Source organism: Lepus europaeus, chromosome 13 (assembly GCF_033115175.1).
Source record: "Lepus europaeus isolate LE1 chromosome 13, mLepTim1.pri, whole genome shotgun sequence".
In the NCBI taxonomy this organism is placed as follows: Eukaryota; Metazoa; Chordata; class Mammalia; order Lagomorpha; family Leporidae; genus Lepus; species Lepus europaeus.
Window position 1 is genome coordinate 39185923 of NC_084839.1, and position 20671 is coordinate 39206593.

Below are 20671 nucleotides of genomic sequence, written 5' to 3' on the forward strand. Positions count from 1 at the left end.
TCCTCGGCTGTGCTCAGGAGAGCTGCGGTTTGTGCTCATGTCCACTGTGTCTGGACAATGCCCGCTTCCCTAGGGCCTCGCCAGCAGTGTTGGCCATCTTTGGTAGTTTGCATTTATCATTTTGAATGAGTTACAAGTCTTTGCATATATTTGAAAGCCATTTGTATTTCCTTTCCTGTTAACTGTTTTTGCCCCTGGCCTGTTCCCTCTTGTATGGAAATCTTACTGATTTAGGGGAATTTTTAATGTTTTAATGAAGTTAGGTTTTTTATCTTTTAAAAAATTTTATATGTTTGAGGGGCAGAGAGACAGAGCTCTCGTTCTCTGGTTCACCTCCCAAATGCCAGGATGTTGCTGGGAACTGGAAACTTAAACCAGGTCTCCGGGAGTGGCAGGGGCCCAGATACTTGAGCCGTAACCTGCTACTTCCCAGGGTGCTCATCAGCAGGAAGCTGGAATTGAGAGTCAAGTCAGTTCTCCAACGTAGGCACTCCTACATGGGACACCAGCATTTCAGGTGGCATCTGATCACTGCACCAAATGCCCACTCCTAATGAAGTTAGCTCTTGAACTGTGATACAAATATCTCCCATGTTTTGTATTTGACTTTGTTTATGATGTATTTTCAAGGCAGATTATTTTTTTTTTGAAATATTTATCTATTTGATAGGCAGAGTTAGAGAGAGGGAGAGACAGATCGTCCATCCACTGTTTTCACTCCCCAGATGGCTGCATCAGCCAAGGCTGGGACACACTGAAGCCAGGAACCTGGAACTAACTCCATCTGGGTCTCCCATATGGTTGGTAGGGGCCCAACTGCTTAGGCCATCTTCTGCTGCTTTCCCACATGCATTAGCAAGGGACTGCATCAGAAGTGGAGCAGTCAGGACGCGAACCAGGGTCAGATACTGGCATTGCAGGTGATGGCTCTACTTGCTATACCACAGTGCTGGCCTTGCAGAAGAACAAAAACAAAAATACAGTTTATCAAAACTGTTTCATGGTATGTGGGTTTTGTGTCTTGTTTGTTTTGTGTGTGTATGTATGTGTGTGTGTCTTGTTTAGTTCTGAAAACAAATTCTACTGATGGTTTTATTTTGGCAGGGGTCTTGAAAGCCCATGTTAAATATTTTTATGAATTTTAATTCAGTGGGTACATTTTGACAGTTTTTCTATCTCGCCCTACCCCCAGTATTTCCAAAACATTGCAGAAATACAGCCATGAGCTTAAAAAAAAAAGTGACATTGTTTTTCCAGGTTTACCTCCTTTAGGAAGCCAAAGAAATGTGTCTTGCGCCCAGTCAGGTGACTCTTGGGATACAGATGTTTTCCCTCTCTCTTGGCAGATTTTGATTCCCTCTGGGCCCTTCAGGCATTTCTCTGGTTGCTTTCTGGATCAGTGCCTTCTTAATGCCTACCTTTCTGTTGGAGTAGCGTCAAGTGGGTGGTGGGGAGCATGGACTGACTGACAGACCAGTGGCAGCGCAGGTCAGCGTGTTGAACGTGGACCAGATCTTCTGCCGATGATGGGCCTTGCCTCAGGGCAGATGTGCTCCTCCTGCTGAGTGGCTGCACTTCTTGTATTGAACAGTGAGTAGGTGTTTCTGAGCACCTTGCATTCCAGTCTCTTTCTAGTTGAGGCTGATAGTTACTGCCCCCAACTACTCTCTTTAAAAATAAGTATCAGTGAGTGGTGGGTCTTTCTCAAGAGCTCTGATCTCAGCTCAGATGTGCCCAATAATGTGAATTTTCACTTGGAACATCTCATCATTAATCCTGATTGCATGAGAAATTAGAAGCAAAATTAGGATGGGATAAAATGAGATATCTTTAATGGGTATTATGTGGATGACCCTTTTGATGGGTTTGTTGGTTCTTGTCAAAGTGGTGGTTATTGCCACAGTGTTGGTCATTGGAGCCATTCTGGTTCTTTCCCTTTGGGCCTTACAGACTGGAATCAAGAGCAGAGTTAACCTTATTACTAAGAATACAGCAACTGCCTTTGTCCTAGTTCTTAAGAAAATAACCAACATTATTCACTCAAGCTTTATTAATGGAGAAGAAAAAATGTTCTCTTGTCCTTATCCAAATAGAACTTGAATTTTAGCTGAAATAGTAATATTAGGAAGAAACTAGATAGCATTAACTCAGAGATCTGACAAGCGTTTGATCATTGCAGTGTTGGACTTGATCCTTGTGTTTGTTTATATTATTTCTCCAAAAGGTGCTTACTATATTTCTGCCCCTCTCTTTGCTGTTATTCAGTAACAGGTGAAAAATATAACATTAGTGATTTCCCCTAAGGGAATCAGATGAAAAGGAGGGAAATAAATCATTTGTAGTTGTCAGTGGTTGCATAATTAACCAGTGTTTGGGGTACATAGATTACTGTTGTTTGTGTGTTGTCTATTTTTAATTTTTAATACAATTTTCCTATCTTCTATCTAGTAGTTTTTAAAAAAGGAATTCCCATATGAAAGAGAGGACTAGAATTTGTGAAAAATGTTTTAAGTTATTTGAAGGTCTAAATTAAATTGTACATTTTAACACTGGTGGCACAGTGCATTCCTCTGAGGGTCAAAGGAAATTTTCTGCATGTATGTTTGGAAATGTGCTCTTGGCTTGCAAAGGGGAAAATTTTGTAGTAGAATAAACTCACAGATAGGTAAAAGGCATAAGCTTAATAGAATCATACCAGCTAAAGATACTCTGTTAAGCTTTAATCTTTAATTCCGTGAATTAAAAGAAATATTACTTTTTTTTTTTTTTGGTCCCTTCAAACTCTTTCTGTGGTTTAACTGGGGAGAGAGGTAGCCGTGTTCTGTATCTACGCCTCCATCCAGTGACAGCTGATTAAAAGTGCTTGCATTATCTGCCTTCCCTCTGTCTGAAGTGTCTTATGATAGACTATGAGGAGTGATAAAAATCACACTTTATGAACTAATATCCATCCTCAGAGTATCTTACTCTTCTGACTGTTGGACAAAACCCTCTGTCTGCATATGGATAACCTTAAAATCTCAGTATTAATGCCATCACAGTAGGAGAGAGATGAGGGATAGAGATCCAGTGTGGAAACCAAATGGCCTTTGCAGGGATCTAATGGGATTGGGTGAAAACTTCTCAGTGGGGACTCCCTCCATGACGTCAGGGGTTGCTGCATGTGTTGCCTTTGTCAGCTGTCATTCTTATTGCCCCAGCCAGATTAATCTTATGTTACAGACTGATTCTGACTTGTAGTTTATGGATATTTTCTCACCGTAATGTAGAAATGCTGGAGCCAGTTAGGAAGCCGATCTCTGTTGCCTTTCAGATGAGTACACACAGAAAGACTGCATGTGTGTGAGGTGTGTAATAGCTACACACATAATGTGCCTTTGAGGTGAGTGTCCTTCATATAAAGCCCTCATTCAGTAATTGGGAGCCTGGAGTAGGCATGATTTTCTCAAATCCAAAAGGAAATGATGCAGAAATCTGGTGGATATTTTGCATTGTTTTCCACTTGAACCTTTATATTTCTGCAGTGTGTGTGGTGTAGGTAGAAAATCCACCTCACTGGTTGTCTCCGTGTTTCTTTCTCTCCTCAGATGCAGACAGACATGCTGAACTATCTGGAAGTCCCCTGAAAAGCAAAAGCACTAGGAAACCTTTGGCATGTATCATTGGGTATTTAGGTGGGTATTTTCTAATAGAGGAAAACTCAAAAAAACTTCTGTGTGTTATAGAAATTTGGCCATTCTAAATGGACATACCTAAACTAAATTCAAATATTTCAAAGGGTTGAAATTGGGTACTTTTATATCTATAGTCAGTTTGTTTTGGAAATTTTTATTTTTATTACCAATACACCTACTCACACAGTTCTGGAGATATGTTTACTTTTTCAAGAAAAATCATTTAGTAAAATATGTACTCACAGAAATAAATTCAAATCAAAAAAGGAAAATAAAAATCACTTAATTATTAGAGACTGATTATTTGTAATATTTTTATTTAAATATTTCCGCTATTTCTTTTTTTTAATGATTTATTTTATTTATTTGAAAGAGTTATTTCCACTATTTCCAACCCACCTCATGCACATTTGCTTTTATTTATTTGTTTATGAGATTTATTTATTTGAAAGGCAGAGTTACAGAGACAGGAGAGGCAGAGAGAGAGAATTTTCATCCATCCACTAATATACTCCCCAGATGGCCACAATAACCAGGGCCAGACCAAGAGCCAGGAGCTTCATCCAGGTCTCCTATGTGGGTACAGGGACCTAAGTACTTTGTCTTCTACTGTGTTTCCCATGCCATTAGCAGGGAGCTGGATCATAAGTGGAGCAGCTGGGATTTGAACCAGCATCCATTTAGGATGCTGGTGTCACAGATGGTGGCTTAATCCACTGTGCCACAACGCTGGTCCTCCACCTCTCCCTTTAAATAAAGAACTGGTTTATTTACTCTCTTATAAAAATGTGAAATCAAACTAATTTTTTATCTATATTAAAATACTTGCAGTTTTGATGTGCCAATTAAGGTTGCTTTGAAAGAGAAGCATTTATATTATTTTCTAGTTTCATCATGCTGTCTTAACTTGGAAATCTCCACAGATGATGGCTTCATTTAATGTTGAAATCCCACAATTAAGAATACCATAAAAATTACTGAACGATGACCTCTTTTTTTCAAAATTTTAAGATCAACAGTTTACACAATAATGGTTCCTCATAATGCCTAGAAGCAAGAATGGCATGTTTTCGTGCTTCTAATATTTCTTTTTCATTTTCTCAATAAAAGTGAAATATGTACTGTGAGTTGCTTCGAACCTTATTGCTCTGTCAGAAAGATTTATAGTTATATAGTGTTCAGAGTTTAGACATTCAATCTTAGAAATCAAAGTATAGCCTTGAACTTGGTGTATTACCTGGTCCTTATCAGTGTCCTGAGAATCTAAACCTCACAGCTCCCTTGATGTTACTCCTGCCACCTTATTTCTTGTTGGTTTTTGAGAGGATGAAGAGTTGCTTTGATATCTTCCACAACATCAACGTGGTTATTATAGGCATGACCTAGATCATAATGATAATCTCCTTGAAGATTTCTGCCTTCTGTTCATAAGCAAGACCAACTCCTGGAAGCCCCTCCCCACCTTACAGGGTGAAGTTCTGATCATAAAAATTAGAATGTAATAACATTGCCTTGTTGGCCTTTCTGTAGGTAATAGTGAGTTTTTACTGTGAGTTAGTTTCCGTCCATACAAGATAAGCCCCACGAGCCGCATGCCTGCACAACGTATTTCTGAGTATTCACTGTGATCAAGACACTAGTAAGTGATTGCAGAAATAACTGCATGAATAAGATGTTGCTCTCAAAAATCTGAGCCTACTGGGAAGAAGACATGGATAAACAAGAAAAGAAAGGGTTCGATCCCATGGAATTCCAGGCCTTCATATGCACTGGGCAGGTGGAGGAAGGAGGAGTGTTTTCCAATGAGCGGTAGGGCTACCTAACTGAAGAAAGTGTTGGTTGAAAGATTGATAATTTGAACAGATGGAAAAATACAAGAACATTGTCTCCTGCCATGTGGCCAAGGGAGCCAGATGGACAGAGGCTTCAGTGAGTCCAGGGACCTGAGCAGTTCAGGGAAGGCAGGTGGTCTGGTCTGGAAAGTGCCTGGAGTGTGGGGGACACAGGGAACAAGGAGGGCAGACATTCAACAACACGCTGAAAAAAAAGGCCACAAATTTGGGGGTAGTATTTAAGCCATTTCTAAATATTGATGAGTGTAGGATTTTGACCAGGCCACTACATGGTAATCCTATCAATCCTGACGGCTGTTTGTATGTTTCAGGGAGTCAAGCTGGTGTCTGCCCTCAGCTGGGTTGAGAGGGTGGGAAGATAGGGTTGGTTTGTGGATGGGTGGCCTGCTCTGGGAATCAGTGAGCCGCAGGCTCAGCTTTGGAGGAGAGGTTGCTCGTTATTAGTAAGTAGACTGAGACACTTAAATCCTCTTCCCACACTACAAAAAGTGTTAGCAGTGCTGGGCTAAGTGGCTGACAGCAGACACCACACACACGGTCCCATCTTGTGGTGTGTCCTTGGTCCAAGCAGTTCTTGTACCTCTTGCCTGTTGTGTGTAGACTCCTCCTGTTATCCAACTAGGAGTGACCGACCCTGCTTCCGCACAGAGCATCCTGTTTTCCAGAGCTCACACACCAAGCATGCTGCATGTTCCTGGTCTGATGAGCCAGCCCAGAGGTGATTTTTTTTTTTTTTTCCCTGAGGCTATCTCTGCACACATCCTTTTGATGTCTAAGACCTTGATGACTCCGGTGCTTTATTCCCTTGGTCAATCTTGTGTTGTAAGTGACCCGCTAAAGTGGTTTCCCCCCACTCCCTGTGCTCACAACCTGAGGCTCAGAGCTCAGGCAGCAGGGGAAGAACTGGCTTACTTGATGAGTAGAGCCATGGCAACAACACTTGAAGCTGATTCATTATGCAGGTCCTTGGCCGCCTCGTAAGGAACAGACTCTCAGCTCATTAAGAAATAAGATGTGTGCCTATTGGTGTAAATGCACACAGAGATTCTTAATACCATGTTCTGAGTTGAGCAACCTTTTCCCCCATCAGAGATCCATCCTGCGAAGAAACCTAATGTAATTCGATCTGCACCCAGCCTGCAAACCGCAACTACCAAGCGGCTGCTAAGCACCCCGAACCATACGTCTCTGAGCATTCTGGGGAAGAGAAACTACAGTCATCACAACGGCCTGGACGGTATGTCAGCCTGGGGTTTCCACAGGCTCTTCCCAGGGGCTGGGCTCCTCTGCCCTTGCTGGCTCAGGTGTGCCACCTGCCGAGTCCAAGAGTAGGTTACAAATAGGTGTACTGTGGCATGCAGATGTGCGGGAAGAGGGGTACGGGACAGCGGCCATGGGCCAGGGGCAAGACCTTTGGCCCCGTGATGTTTCTGTGTTTGACTGTGGATACTTCTCGCTGTCCCCTCCCATCAAGAGGCTTATCTGGAGATGGAGGCTGGTGTTGGCAGGCCCCTTCTGCTGGGTGCTAATGCGCTGACTGAACTGAACGGATTATTTCACCTCCAGCACTCTGGGGATTCTTCAGTGTCCCATGGGTCATTCTGAATCTGGCACATTACCTCTGCGTCTGTCGCTTGCAGATTTTTGTAATTGCTCAATAGCGCTATAGGTCAGGAAAGGAACTGCCTGAGTGATATCCTAAGTACAGAAATCATAATTGGTTGGAAATGGAAACACTGAGAAGTATCACCACATATCTGAAGTACTTCTCTCTTGGGCTTGGCCGTTTCGTGCCTCCTCAGGTGGAATTGAATTATCTTGCCATCTGAGCCCTGTAGTAAGTCATCCGGGCAGTGTGTGCCGTTCATTTCAGTAGTCCTAGAGTTTAAAGCTGTCTTTATTGTTTAAGTGTTGGCATTTATTTATGAATAAAACTCTCCAGGCTTTTCATGCCTTATGGCACTCTAAATTCCTTCAGTGACAGTAAATTATTTATAACAAGGCCCTAGAGCGAAGCTGTGAACAGGCCTTCTAATAATAATTTCCTATGGTTGTTTTTCTTCACTATGATGATGATGATCATAAGCATGTCAGAATGAGTAAAGAACTGGGGGGTGAGCAGTCTAGTTTGCATTTCTGGGTATGGTTTTTCCAGAATTTAGCTTGCAGCGATACTTGCTTGCTAATGAGAACACTGGCCACCCTTGCCACAGTGTGCCTGATTTCAAGATGACAGAAGAACCGAGAAGGACTCTGTCAAACTGTGGAACTCGGGTGTCTCTCCTGGAATCTTTCCTTTCTTCAGCACTTCCCTGGCACCTCTGGGTGCATGGTCCTACTGCTGAAAACATAAAGTGAGTTCTGGTTCTTTGAGGTGCAGGAATATACAAGTATATTCTTTGTGGCACAAAGACTCATTGTGACAGATGTTAGATTCGCTGCTCTCTGGTGTCTTCTCCTGCCCACATGGCCGTCTGTACCCATCCTGGCTGTGTGTTGCAACAGCTGTTGCCCTTGCCACAGTATCACGGGAGCCTCTCTCCTTGGAATTTCTTTAAAGTGCCACCAGGGAGTGTTCTTCCTATATAACTCTTTTATCCTGTTTCCTTCCGAGTGGATGCTGCTGGAATGTTGTTGCTTTTCTACTGTAATGGAAAAACCAAGCGAGGCACGCACCCAAGTCCATGGGAGTACAGTGAGTGAGACTCTGGTCTTGTCCAGGAAAGACACCTGTCCCATTTTCTGAAAAGACCCAGCATTGAAGCCCTTCTTCAGACCCTCTGTCTTGGCTGTCTGCCAAGGTGTGCAGAGCAAGGCTGATGTACAGAGCTGTGCTACACCTGCCCTTGGCTGCATAATCTCGTTGCATCTACATGATAAGGGATTCTGGGAGACCAGGAAATTTGTGTTGCATACTATTGTATCTTTATGCCTCTCACAGTGCCAGGCATGTAATAGGTGCTTATATATATTAACTGTATAAATAAAAATGATTGAGAGAAATGAGAGCTGGAGAGGTGAGTTAACTTGTCAACACTTAGTAGGTACTCCATAGGTGGACTGGGATTCCTACTTGGCCGTGACTGATTGGGGCTGCTCTTTGAAAGCCTCTGTTACAAATCAGTTGTGACTGTCAAGCATGCTGTCCTGGGTTTTGTCAACAAATTAGAAACCACGTAAGTTATTTTAACAGCTGATTTCATATAAGAAATCAATATGACAGATACTGGAGGACAGACTGGGTGAACTTGGAACATGGAGTGGGTCATAGGAAATGGCCGCTACTCTGAGGGTTGGAGAGCACTAGGGAAAAGCTGGGGTTATCGCAGCCCAGAAGCTCAAAGAGGACCCTGAGGAGAGGGTGCTGTGTTGCTGGTCGGGCATCTCAGGAGGTATGATGAGATTGAGTCTGGGACAAACTGCTGCAGCTGCTTGGGGCCACACAACAGGTACAGGAAGAAGCAGGTCCCTCCTTCCTCCTCCAGCCTTGCAGGCTCTATCTAGCACCCCCTACTGACATGGCAAGAACAGGACAGCAAACAAGAAATGTGTGTTCAGAGGCCCAGCCCCAGCATCAGGAATCTGGGTCCGGATGGTCAAGTGTGGAGCTGTGAAACCAAAATGTAACAGAAACACTCATTTGAGAAAGTTTTTATGTTCCTAATGAATCTTATCCTTGGGATAATGGGCCTGTTTCTTATTTTCTTGTGATATAGAATCAAGATAAACTCAAAGTACTGAAAAAAATGTTTGGTCAGTGGTGAGTTTTCATGAGGTAGTTAATAGCATTATATGTTGAAACAGATAGACTCAAACTCAGGAGAAAGCCTTGCCCTGACAGAGAATCTGCATGCTGTGTGCTCTGTTAAGCGAACTGCATGGTCTAGGGCAACACACGGACTCTGTGACCACCATAAGGGAACTTGAACTCTGAGAGTCAACGTGAAATCTGCAAGAAGCCTCAGTGCGGGGAATCAGGAATGGCAGCGATGCAGGCCTTAGTGCCTTCATTTGGAATCTGGGTTCTTGCCTCACAAAAAGATAAGAATTCAAAGGGAAGTCATCCGTACATACTACACAACTGAGAACAGGATTTATTTAAAAGTGAGAGAATAAATATACATTCATTCATAAGTGTAGGTTGCCCCTCACGGAGAAATACTGTTCATGAGTGGGCTGGAGGGTTGCCCAAAAAAAGAGAGAGAGGAAAAAAGTCTAAGTAGCACCCCAAGTTGTAGTCAGGAGTGAAAAGAGGGCTCTCCCTCATTTTCAGCCTCTTTTAGCCTGTATGAAGCCATCTGGGAATCTTAATGGCACCTTCATGAGGAGTTTAATATCCAGGTAGTCATCATGATGTCTCCTGGATGAGATACAGGTGCATCCTGGGGAAGTGGTCTCTTTTGACTGACAGGTTAAGATATTATATTGCAGGGCTACAATGATTCCAGCCCACTTAGGCCTAACTGCCTGCCTGCCTGTTCATACTATATCATTAGGAAGAATGAAGGTTCAAAATTATAGATCAACATTAAGACACAGTGCCTTATCAATCTCTCTACCCTTCAGTCATTCCCCTTAAGCTGTTGGTCCAGCTGTGTGCCATGTGCTGCCATTGGTGGTTTCCAAATCCTGCCTCCATTTCTTTTCTTTTCTTTTTTTTTTTTAAAGATTTATTCACTTTTTGGAAACAACCGGGTTACAAAGAGGCAGAGACACAGAGAGAAAGAAAGAAGGGAGAGGAGAGAGAGAGAATGTCTTCCATCTGCCGGTTCTCTCCACAAATGGCTGCAATGGTCAGGGCTGGGCCAGGCTGAAGCCAAGAGCCAGGAGCTTCTTCCAGGTCTCCCACGTGGGCTCAGGGTCCCAAGTACTTGGGCCATCTTCCACTGCTTTCCCAGGTGCATTAGCAGGAAGTGGGATTGGAAGTGGAGCAGCTGGAATTTGAACTGGCACCCAAATGGGCTTTACCCACTACTCTACAGCACTGAGCCCCCTCCATTTCCTTTTTTTTAAAAGATTGATTTATTTATTTGAAAGTCAGAGTTACACAGAGAGAGGAGAACCGTCTGATGGTTCACTCCCCAGTTGGCCACAACAGCTGGAAGCCAGGAGCCAGCTTTTTCTGGGTCTCCCATGCAGGTGCAAGGGCTCAAGGACTTGGGCCATCTTCTACTGCTTTCCCAGTCCATTGTAGAGAGCTGGATTGGAAGTGGAGCAGCCGGGACTTGAGCCGGTGCCCACATGGGATGCTGGCACTGCAGGCGGTGGCTTTAACTGCTACACCACAGTGCCGACCCCTCCCCCCCCATTTCTGACTTATAGATATCTGACATTGTTGCTGCCAGCAAACAAACGTCTGCCATGTTTGACCCACTTGGTTGACTCCATGTTGCCATGAGTAGGGAAGGCATTGAGGTTAGTAGGGGTAGAAGAGTCATTACTAGAAAACTTGCCATGTCTGAGAACCCTAAATAATAGGACAGTGGGAAGACGAGATTTATCTATACCATGAAGCAGGAAAGGGGCGAGGGGAGGACACCTAAGTGTTCGGAGTTGGGTGGGATTAATTGCTGCTGACTTTTCTGATTACCTCCTGTGTGAGCATAGATGAGTGCCTGGGTTTCTTTGCACCCGTTTTCTCCTCTGTAAATCCACAAAGTGCAGATTATGTTGGCCTAACAGAGTTTTTCTAGTGATTAACATTTTTCATGTACTTTGTGTCACTTGGTCTTCCAAACCCTTTGTGAGGGTGTTCATGTGACATTTACAGTCTCTGGGTGTGAGAGATGGATGTGTTTGCAAATTTTTAAAGAAACATAGTGGGTGTTTTTCTTTACTTGTACTGTGAAATGCAAGCCACCTTTTTTTTTTATTTTTAAAAAATATTTATTTATTTTAAAAGCAGAGAGAGACCCATCTTCTGTCTGCTCATTCACTTCCCAAATGGCCCCAACAATCAGGGCTGATCCAGGCCAAAGCCAGGAGCTCCAGCTAGGTCTCTTACATGGGTGTCAGGGGCCCAAGCACTTGGTCATCTTCCACTGCTTTCCCAGGTACATTAGCAGAGAGCTGGATCCAAAGCAGAGTAGCCAGAACTGGAACCAGCAGCTCCAGCATGGGATGCTGGCTTTGCAGGTGGCAGCTTAACCTCCTGTGCCACAATGCTGGTCCCCATCTTTGTTGCAGAGAGCCCTGCACCCCCATTTCCTGCTTCTGTTCCCTCTATCAGAACCCCCTTCCTTCTGGCAGGTGGGGCCTGAGAACTAGCATTGAGAAGAGGGGAAAAGAAAGAAGAAAATTCACAGGCTCACCTGAAGCTGAGACATGTTTGAGTCAAATCCTGTACTATCCTGAACGTAGATACTAGGTATTCGTTAAGTGTTAAGATTCTACCTCCATCTTAAAAGAGTAGCTGCTATTAAGTTTTATATGGAAAATTACTAAGATACCAACCAATTTTTTGCTATTCATATGTGAATTGTTTATAAAGAAGCTGTCAATACTTTTCTTATAACTGTATTTATGTCTTACCTAATTCTCAAAAGCTGACTCACAATTTGCTTGAAGGTAAACAGGGGTGTTCCAGTATGTATTTGTACTTCAGAAAGGCCTGGCTTGAATATAGAGAAATTGTCCTTATTTAAGATATTTTGAGGAGCAGTAAAGACAGGAAATTAGATTTCTAGGGAGGGCCTGCTCAGTCTCTATAGGCTCCTGTAACTAGAGACCCTAAGGCAGAGGGGATAGGACACCATGACCTTGAGATAGCAGAGTATTTTTCAGAGTGAAGGCTAAATTAGAAGTCTGGAAAGGAGAGGGACAGGTAGACTGTACAGGCCTCTCGTGGAATCCTGACCTCCCAAGAAGGCTCCCTTGGTTCCTCCCCCGCTGTCAATTGCTGAGGTTGGGTCAGTTGGGAAATCTTCATTCTGCCGCACAGGTGCAGGCGAGGGCCTACTGTGTCTCAATCTTTATCCCATGGGAACCTTGAGAGAAACTTCTGCTTGTGGAAGAATACAGGCCAAGGGAGCCTCAGCCAGAGGTGCTGTCCACCTCTTTGCAAGATGATGCAGCTCTTTTACTGAAACAAGACTCAATGTGCTGGGGAAACCAAGGCAACAGACTGAGAAGTGAGGTGTTTTCAGTGGAGCAGAACCAGGGCATGTGAGCTGGGGAAAGTGATGAATTGTATAATAAACTCTAATCTGGTCTCTTCTGGGTTATTTCCCCTGGGGCATTTGAGTACACTGGAGATCTAGTGTTTTTTTTTGTTGTTGTTGTTGTTTTTAATTTATTTTCTGCATTGAGTAATGTCGTCTTTCTGGCCCTCCCATGAAGAGGGTCTCCTATGTGGATGCCCCTGTAGGTGCAGTATTATGGCATGGCAAGTGGTGTTTTGATGATGTGTTTTTGAAATTGGTGACACAGTAGTTCCTACCATGGGAAATGGGAGGTGGTGAGGACCATTGTTCCAGCAAGCAAGCAGGAGAGTAAGGGAATGCACCTGCTATCTTTACAAATTCCAATGAAAATAGACTGACAAGGACAGCTCTTAGGCATGCTTAAACCCAGGCTGCCTTCTGTCAGAAATTTTATGTCCTTTCCAAAAACTATAATTCTTTTGAATCTTCTAAACCATTGTTTCTGGAACAGTATAATCAGGTGTCCTTAGACTCACCTCCAGTCTCCTTATCTCAACTTGCAATGTCATGATCTGGGTAAATACATTTTTAAAACTTTTGAGATTTTTAGAAAATTATTTCATAAGGGACCATTATGACCCCTGGGCTTACTGAATATGAACTGTTATAGCAAAATACCTAACATATTGAGAGGGTCTCAGGACTATGAAAACATTGTCAGAGGGAACTCGGTGTCCCTCAGCCTGTGAAGCCACATGGGTAGGGACTGTAGAGGAAGACAGACCCATGTATATTCAGCATGAATTATCTACAAGTTGGTGTTTTGGAATATTCTGGAAGGATGCCAAATAGGCCACCCCAGGACCGCTCTTAATATCAGTTTCTCCTAAGAAGTACTTCTGTCTTGTGTGAGTCCCTCCAAGATCTAGACTTGAGGCCTCTCATCAGTGTGGAGGGCCTGGAAAAGTCTTCATTGTCCATGGTGGTTACTCAGAGGTCCTCAGCTGTGAGGACCAGCCCTGGCGTCCTCAATATGAGTCTGTGCTTACCTGCAGGAGACATTACGGGAAACCTTTTTTTTTTTTTTTTTCTTTAAGATTTATTTTATTTATTTGAAAACATTATAGAGAGAGAGGGAAAGAGAGAGAGAGAGATCTTCCATCAGCTGGTTTACTCCACAGATGGCTGCAACAGCCATGGCTGGGCCAGGCCCAAGCCAGGAGCTAGAAGCTTTATCAGAGTTTCCCACAGGGGTGGCAGGTGCTCAAGCACTTGGGCCACCCTCAACTGCTTTCCCAGGGACATTAGCAGGGAGTTGGATCGGAAGGAGTGCAGCCAGGTCTTGAACCTGTGCCCACATTGGATACCGGCATTGCAGGTGGCAACTTAATCCATTACGTCACAACACTGGCCCCATGGCAAACCTTTTTAAGCAACCTGTCCCTGTGTTCCCCCATCTCAGGGAGGCCTCTGAGAAGGAAAGTGAAACTCTTGAGTTGAGAGCTGGGTCTCAAGTTTTGTCAGAAAAGACGTTTGGGAAAGGAAAGGGTAGAAGACAGCAGAGAAAGGGGAGCAGGTCCCTGGGAAGAGGGTTGAAGAGGTTCGACCCATCCATCAGAAGGGTAAAGACAGTGGGGCAGGCTTTGGGGCTTGATGCTTTGGCACCAGGTGGAAGGCCCATGTTGCTTATGAGAGTGCTTAGGTTCAAGTCCTAACTCCGCCTCCCATTCAGCTTCCTGGTCAAGTGCACCCTGGGGCTCAAGTAGCTAGATCCCTGCTGTCCATGTGTGAGACCTGGATGGAGTTCCTGGCTCCTGACTTCGCCGTGGCCCAGCCCCTGCTGTTGTGGGTATTTGAGTGAACCAGCAGATGGAAGATTATCAAGCTCTCTGTCTCTGTATTTTTCTGTCTCATCTTTTAAGAGAGAGAGAGAGAGGGCACAGATCCAGATCTTGATCCCCCAGGAGAGTAAAGACCAACCCCAGATGCCAGTTGACTTAGGCAGCCTCCTGAGCAGTCCCTGGCACCTGTGTGGGGGTGTGGAGAAGCCTTCTGAGGAAGCCTGGGGCAATGGAGATGGAATGTTTGTCACAGTCACACAGCTGGTTTGGAAACACCCCTGGGCTCATTTTAAGCTTCCCAACCTAGCTCATTGTTATTTTCTTTCCCTGTTCCCAGTTTTCCCTTGCAAATGACTGAGAACTCCTTATGCTCAGAAAACACCTGGGTTATAATCAATGCATTTCCCTCCCTCAACCAGATATTTATTTTTATCAGCAACAGTTTATGTATGAATGAATAAAAAAGCGATTAATGTAAAATTTAGGCGCAAACTCAGTGGTAGGCATGTGAGATGGAGATGTCTCCTGCTTTCTGATGGCAGCAGCTTCACTGAGTGAGTGCCTCGGGGGCAGGCAGCGAGCAAGACCCAGAGCAGGTCCTGGGAAAATGGGGAGACCTGGGACAGGACATTCAGCAGATAAGAAGGCAGGGTTTTTGGATAGTGGGCCCCCTGGACTGACCTTCTGCTTTGCTTGTTCCTCTCCACTTTTCATCTCTGTGCCTTTTTACTAGAATCTGGAAGGCTTTTTCAACTTCACATTCCAACCACATTTGACTGCTAATTTTTTTTATTGTGTGTGTGTGTTTTTTTTAAAGGAGACTCAGGATTTTTTTTTTTAAAGATTTTATTTATTTGAGAGGTAGAGTCACAGACAGTGAGAAGGAAAGACAGAGAGTAAGGTCTTTCCATTGGTTTACTCCCCAAATGGCCACAACGGCCGGAGCTGTGCCGATCCAAAGCCAGGAGCCAGGTGCCTTTTCCTGTCTCCCACAAGGGTGCAGGGGCCCAAGCACTTGAGCTATCTCTGCTGCTTTCCCAGGCCACAGCAGAGAGCTGGATCGGGAGAGGAACAGCCGGGACTAGAACTGGCGTCCATATGGGATGTTGGCACTGCAGGCGGAGGATTAACCTATTGCGCTATGTTGCTGGCCCCTTTTTTTCTTCTTTTATGGTACAAAATACAGATTGAAGTTATTTTCTTTGTTAGTGGTGGTATTTTTTTTTTTTAAGATTTATTTACTTATTTGAAAGGCAGAGTTACAGAGAGGTAGAGGCGGAGTGGGGGGGGGCAAAGGAAGAGGGAAGGTGGAGGTGGAGGGAGACAGAGAGGGAGAGAGGGGAGGGAGAGAGAGAAGGAGAGGTCTTCCATCTGCTGGTTCATTCCCCAAATGGCAGCAATGGCTGGAGGTGGGCCAATCCAAAGCCAGGAGCCAGGTGCTTCTTCTGGGTCTCCCACGCAGGTGCAGGGGCCCAAGGACTTGGACCATCTTCTGCTGCTTTCCCAGGCCATAGCAGAGAGTTGGATTGGAAGAGGAGCAGCTGGGACTCAAACCGGCACTCATATGGGATGCTGGCACTGTAGCACAGCAGCTTTACAAGCTATGCCACAGCATGGCCTCCATCTGTGCTAATTTTTAATTAACATCTTGTTATTGGAGATATATGTATGTAAGATTTTTATGTCTTTTTGACGTTTTAATCACTGTGAAATGATGCTTTTTATCTGTTATTACGCCTTGCCTTGAAATTTATTTTGTTTAATATTAATATTGCCACATCAGTTTTCTTTGTTTTTGTTTTTCTTAATGAAATTTTTTCTAGTTGTATTAAGCTTGAAATAGAATGAGTCTTGTGGCATCTCTAAAGCCCACACATGTTTTTCTAGCACAGATTTTTAAAGCCCTAGAAAGATAGTTTCCATTACCACTGCTTTTTAAAACAGCTGTAGTGTGGCATAATTGTCATTTAGTAAACTGCATATACTTAAAATGCAATATTTGGTAAGTTTTAACATACGTATACACAGTGAGCCTTTGCAGTAGTCACCTCCAAAAGCCTTCTCGTGCCCTTTTATACTAATCTTTTCTTCCCTTCCCCATCTCCCTTACCTCATCCCCAGGGCACTACTGATATGTTTTTTGTCACCAGAGATTTGTTAATATTTTCTAGAATTTTGTATAAATGGAGTCATACAGTATGTACTCTATGCATTTGAATAATTTTTTAGATTTCTGTTTTTAAGGTCACTGATTATTCTACAGGATCAAATCTGTGGTTAATCTCATGAAAAACTTTTCATTTCAGATTCTGAATTTTTCAGTTTTCACATTTCTATTTAGTTCTTTTATACTTCTAAAATACATTGTTGGCTGGTGCCGCGGCTCAACAGGCTAATCCTCCACCTGCGGTGCCGGCACACCAGGTTCTAGTCCCGGTTGGGGCGCCGGATTCTGTCCCGGTTGCCCCTCTTCCAGGCCAGCTCTCTGCTGTGGTCCGGGAGTGCAGAGGAGGATGGCCCAAGTGCTTAGGCCCTGCACCCGCATGGGAGACCAAGAGAGGCACCTGGCTCCTGGCTTCAGATCAGCGTGGTGCGCCGGCTGCAGTGGCCATTGCGGGGTGAACCAGTGGAAAAGGAAGACCTTTCTGTCTCTCTCCCTCTCACTGTCCACTCTGCCTGTCAAAAAAAATAATAAAATAAAAAAAAAGAATTTTAAAATACATTGTCTTCTCACCTGTTGTATCCATCCTTTTTATAGATTCTTTAGCATATTTATGATAATATTTGAAATCTATAATTGCTAATTTTTTAAAGATTTATTTATTTATTTATTTGAAAATCAGAGTTACAGAGAGAGAGGGAGAGAGGAGAGTGATCTTCCACTTGCTGGTTCACTCCTGAAATGGGTGCAACAGCCAGGGCTGGGGCAGGCTGAAGCCAGGAACCAGGAGCACTTGGGCCATGTTCTATTGCTTTCCCAGGGACATGAGCAGATAGCTGTAGGAGCAGAGCAGCCAGTAATTGAACTGACACTGCAGACAGTGGTGTAGCTAATTCTAACATCTCATTCACCCATGTTTTTCTTTGGATTATGGGTTCCATTTCCTTGCTTCATGTATCTAATAATTCTTTAATGGTCCCATGGCTGCTAAGTTATAGAGACTCTCTCTGTATTATGTCATCTTCTTCTACAGAGTCTTTTGTTCTAGCAGGCGGATCACTGATTCTGTGGAGGCTTGATTTAAAGCTTTATTAAGACTCACCTTTCTGAGTTTTGCCCTTAGTCTCATGGGGTATCTTGGAAAGACCAGATCTTGGCAGAACTTGAACTCCAGACGCTGTCTTCCCAGCACTGGACAGTGGCTAAAGCTGCTGCTCATCTCTCCCAGCCTCATAGCTGGTGTTTCCCTCTGGGCTCCTTGGGGGATCCTCCTGTACTAGCATGATGCACGAGTCAGCTGGTGATTTGAGGCAAGTGTGCATGTAGCTTCCCACCTGGGCTGGCAGCCTCACCTTTCCTGCCTGAGCTCTGTTCTCCAGAGTTATCAAGTAAACATGGAACATTCCCTCTGAGAGAGGGAAGCGCCCGCAGAGAAAGCCAGGAGAAAGTAGCTCTCGCCTTGGCTCACTTTTTTCTAGGATCACAGCTCCTCTGGGTTTTGCCTGATTTTGGTTGCTCTCCAGTCCATCAAAAAGTTGCTTTTAATATTTTATCCAGAATTTTAAAAAAAAGATTTATTTTATTTATTTTAAAGAGTTACAGAGAGAGGTAGAGACAGGGAGAGAGGTCTTCCATCCGCTGGTTCACTCCCCAGATGGCTGCAACGGCCGGAGCTGCACCAATCCGAAGCCAGGAGCCAGGAGCTTCTTCTGGGTCTCCCATGTGGGCTCAGGGGCCCAAGCACTTGGGCCATCTTCTACTGCTTTCCCAGGCCATAGCAGAGAGCTGGAGCGGAAGTGAAGCAGCTGGGACTCGAACAGGCCCCCATATGGGATGCCGGCGCTTCAGGCCAGGGCGTTAACCCGCTGTGCCACAGCTCCGGCCCCTTTATCCAGAATTTAAAACTGTTTTGGGCTGAAGGGTTTAGTTAGTATAAATTAACTCATTATTATAGGAAGCAGAACTCCCCAGTCCTTGTATGGGCTTCTCCCCCACACCCACCTTGCTTCTCTCAATTGAGAAAATAAAATGGCGCTGTGGCACAGTTAGTTAAGCTGCCGCCTGTATCACCGACATCCCATATGAGTGCCTGTTTGAGTCTGGCTGCTCCACTTCTGATCCAACTCCCCACTAATGCGCCTGGGAAAGCAGCGGAAGATGGTTGAGTGCTTGGGGCTCTGCCACCCACTTGGCAGATCTGGATGGAGTTCCAGGCTCCTGGCTTCAGTCTGGCCCAGCCCTAGCCATTGCAGCCATCTAGGGAGTAAACCAACCAGCAGATGGAAGGTCTCTCTCTCTGTCTCTCTCTCTGCCTTTCAAATAAATAGATAATTTTTAAAAAAAAAAAAGAGAAAATAGTATACTGTTTATACCTTTGGATACTATATCTCTTCTCCAAGGACACTAGTGATAGTGACTTGGGTTTTTAAGTTTTCTTCTCCATCAACTGTGCAATTTGCATTCCTCTGTTTGTTTGTTTTGATCTCTACTGTTTGTGTTAGAGGTTTTTCCCTGGTGACCTTTGTTATCTAATGCTGTTTAAGATTAGGAGACTAGCAGTCACACTGAACACTCTGTGCTTGTGACATTGCTAGTGCACTTCACAGGATGGGCAGGTTGGACTGGCTGCTGAGTGCCCCACATGCCGGTGTCTTTAGGTCAGATCCCCAGAGAAGTGTCTTCCCGTCGTTTTCCCCAGAGGGTAAAGGTTTGGTTACCTGGATTCTGGCAGCTCCATGGGAGAAGGCTGGGCACTCACAGTAGACACATGTTCACTTAATACCTCTGTTTTAGAATTGTTAGCTCCTCCCTCACTTGTGCTTGGTGCCTGGTGTCTCCTAGGCCTGAGACTCTCCGTTTATTCTCATTGGAGAGTAAATATCCAAACTGGAGGGAGGTCAAGGGTTGCCCAGAGTCGTGGGACTAGGGGAGCTTCTAGGGGCCCAGCTGCTTCCCAGATTGCCCTTGGCTAAACCTTGCCGGACTCCCTCCCCTGCTGCCACAGGGACCTGTAGCGTTTCCTGAGCCCTTGAGGATTCTTTGGACAAAGTGGGTTCTTGGCTTTCCCCTTGGCGTTCTGAGTGACTGCTCTGTCACCACTCATCTGCCTGCTTTCTAGCCTCTAAAATTGTGGTGCTGGTTTCTTCTCTGCTTTTCACCTGGGGAAGACACTGACTCAGGAGTCAGCAGCCAGAAACCAGAAAGGGTTTATTTCATGGCATCTGTCCTTTAGGGTGCAGAATCTGCAAGTCCATGGACGCCAAGCACTCTGGAGTGGTTAAACCAATAGGCAAAATTTTGCAAAAAACCCACACAATAAGTGCTTATGAACCAGGATTAGTATATACAAAAGCGACAGGTGTGGAGTAATGCATCTGAGAATAAATAAAGAAAGAAGGAAATGATTTGGGGCTGCGTGGTGATCCAGGAAGAGACCTGAGAACTGGCGTAGACCTTTCCCTGGGCCCCTGTGCCAGGGCAGCTGTGCTGAAGGCCTCTGTGTCTGGAACCCTGCATGTGGCTGTGTGGGGTTGGGAAGGCTGTGAACAGGGGAAAATGCAACGATAACCTTACAAGGAAGGGCAGATGGCAGCCCTGGGAGTCTGCAGCCTGGAACACAGAAGAGGGAACAAATTCCAGCATCAGCCCACAGTGAGCATGGAGCAGGCTGGTGTGAGCCTGGACGCCAGATCCTGGGCTATTAGGAGAAGGTTGCACTTAAAACTGGAGCAGGTGAGTATAGCACAATTTACCACAGTGAGTCAGAGACCTGATAAACTGCTACGTGGCAGGTGGCTCTTCTAGCAGGTGGTTTAATCCCATGGGGTTTTGGACAAACAAATGAGAGAGAGGGAGAGAGAAGCTTCTGAGAGATGCTGACAAATGTGTAACCTTTAATTTCAACACTGATGAGGATGGCATGGTTTTACTAGGCTATTCACAGAACATGGCACTGGATGGAGAGTGGGCAACTTGGCCTAGTAGGAGAAACTTGAACCAA

General features: G+C 44.6%; 1 protein-coding gene across 1 annotated transcript in view; it reads left to right on the forward strand.

The window, feature by feature from the left end:
* The window catches only part of MTA3 (metastasis associated 1 family member 3), a 174385-nt gene that overhangs the window by 151938 nt on the left and 1776 nt on the right, over positions 1–20671 (forward strand). The window contains exons 15-16 of the mRNA XM_062209343.1: positions 3588–3674; positions 6618–6764. Of these exons, the coding sequence (XP_062065327.1) occupies positions 3588–3674; positions 6618–6764 (234 nt within the window). The remainder of the gene's footprint in view (positions 1–3587; positions 3675–6617; positions 6765–20671) is intronic.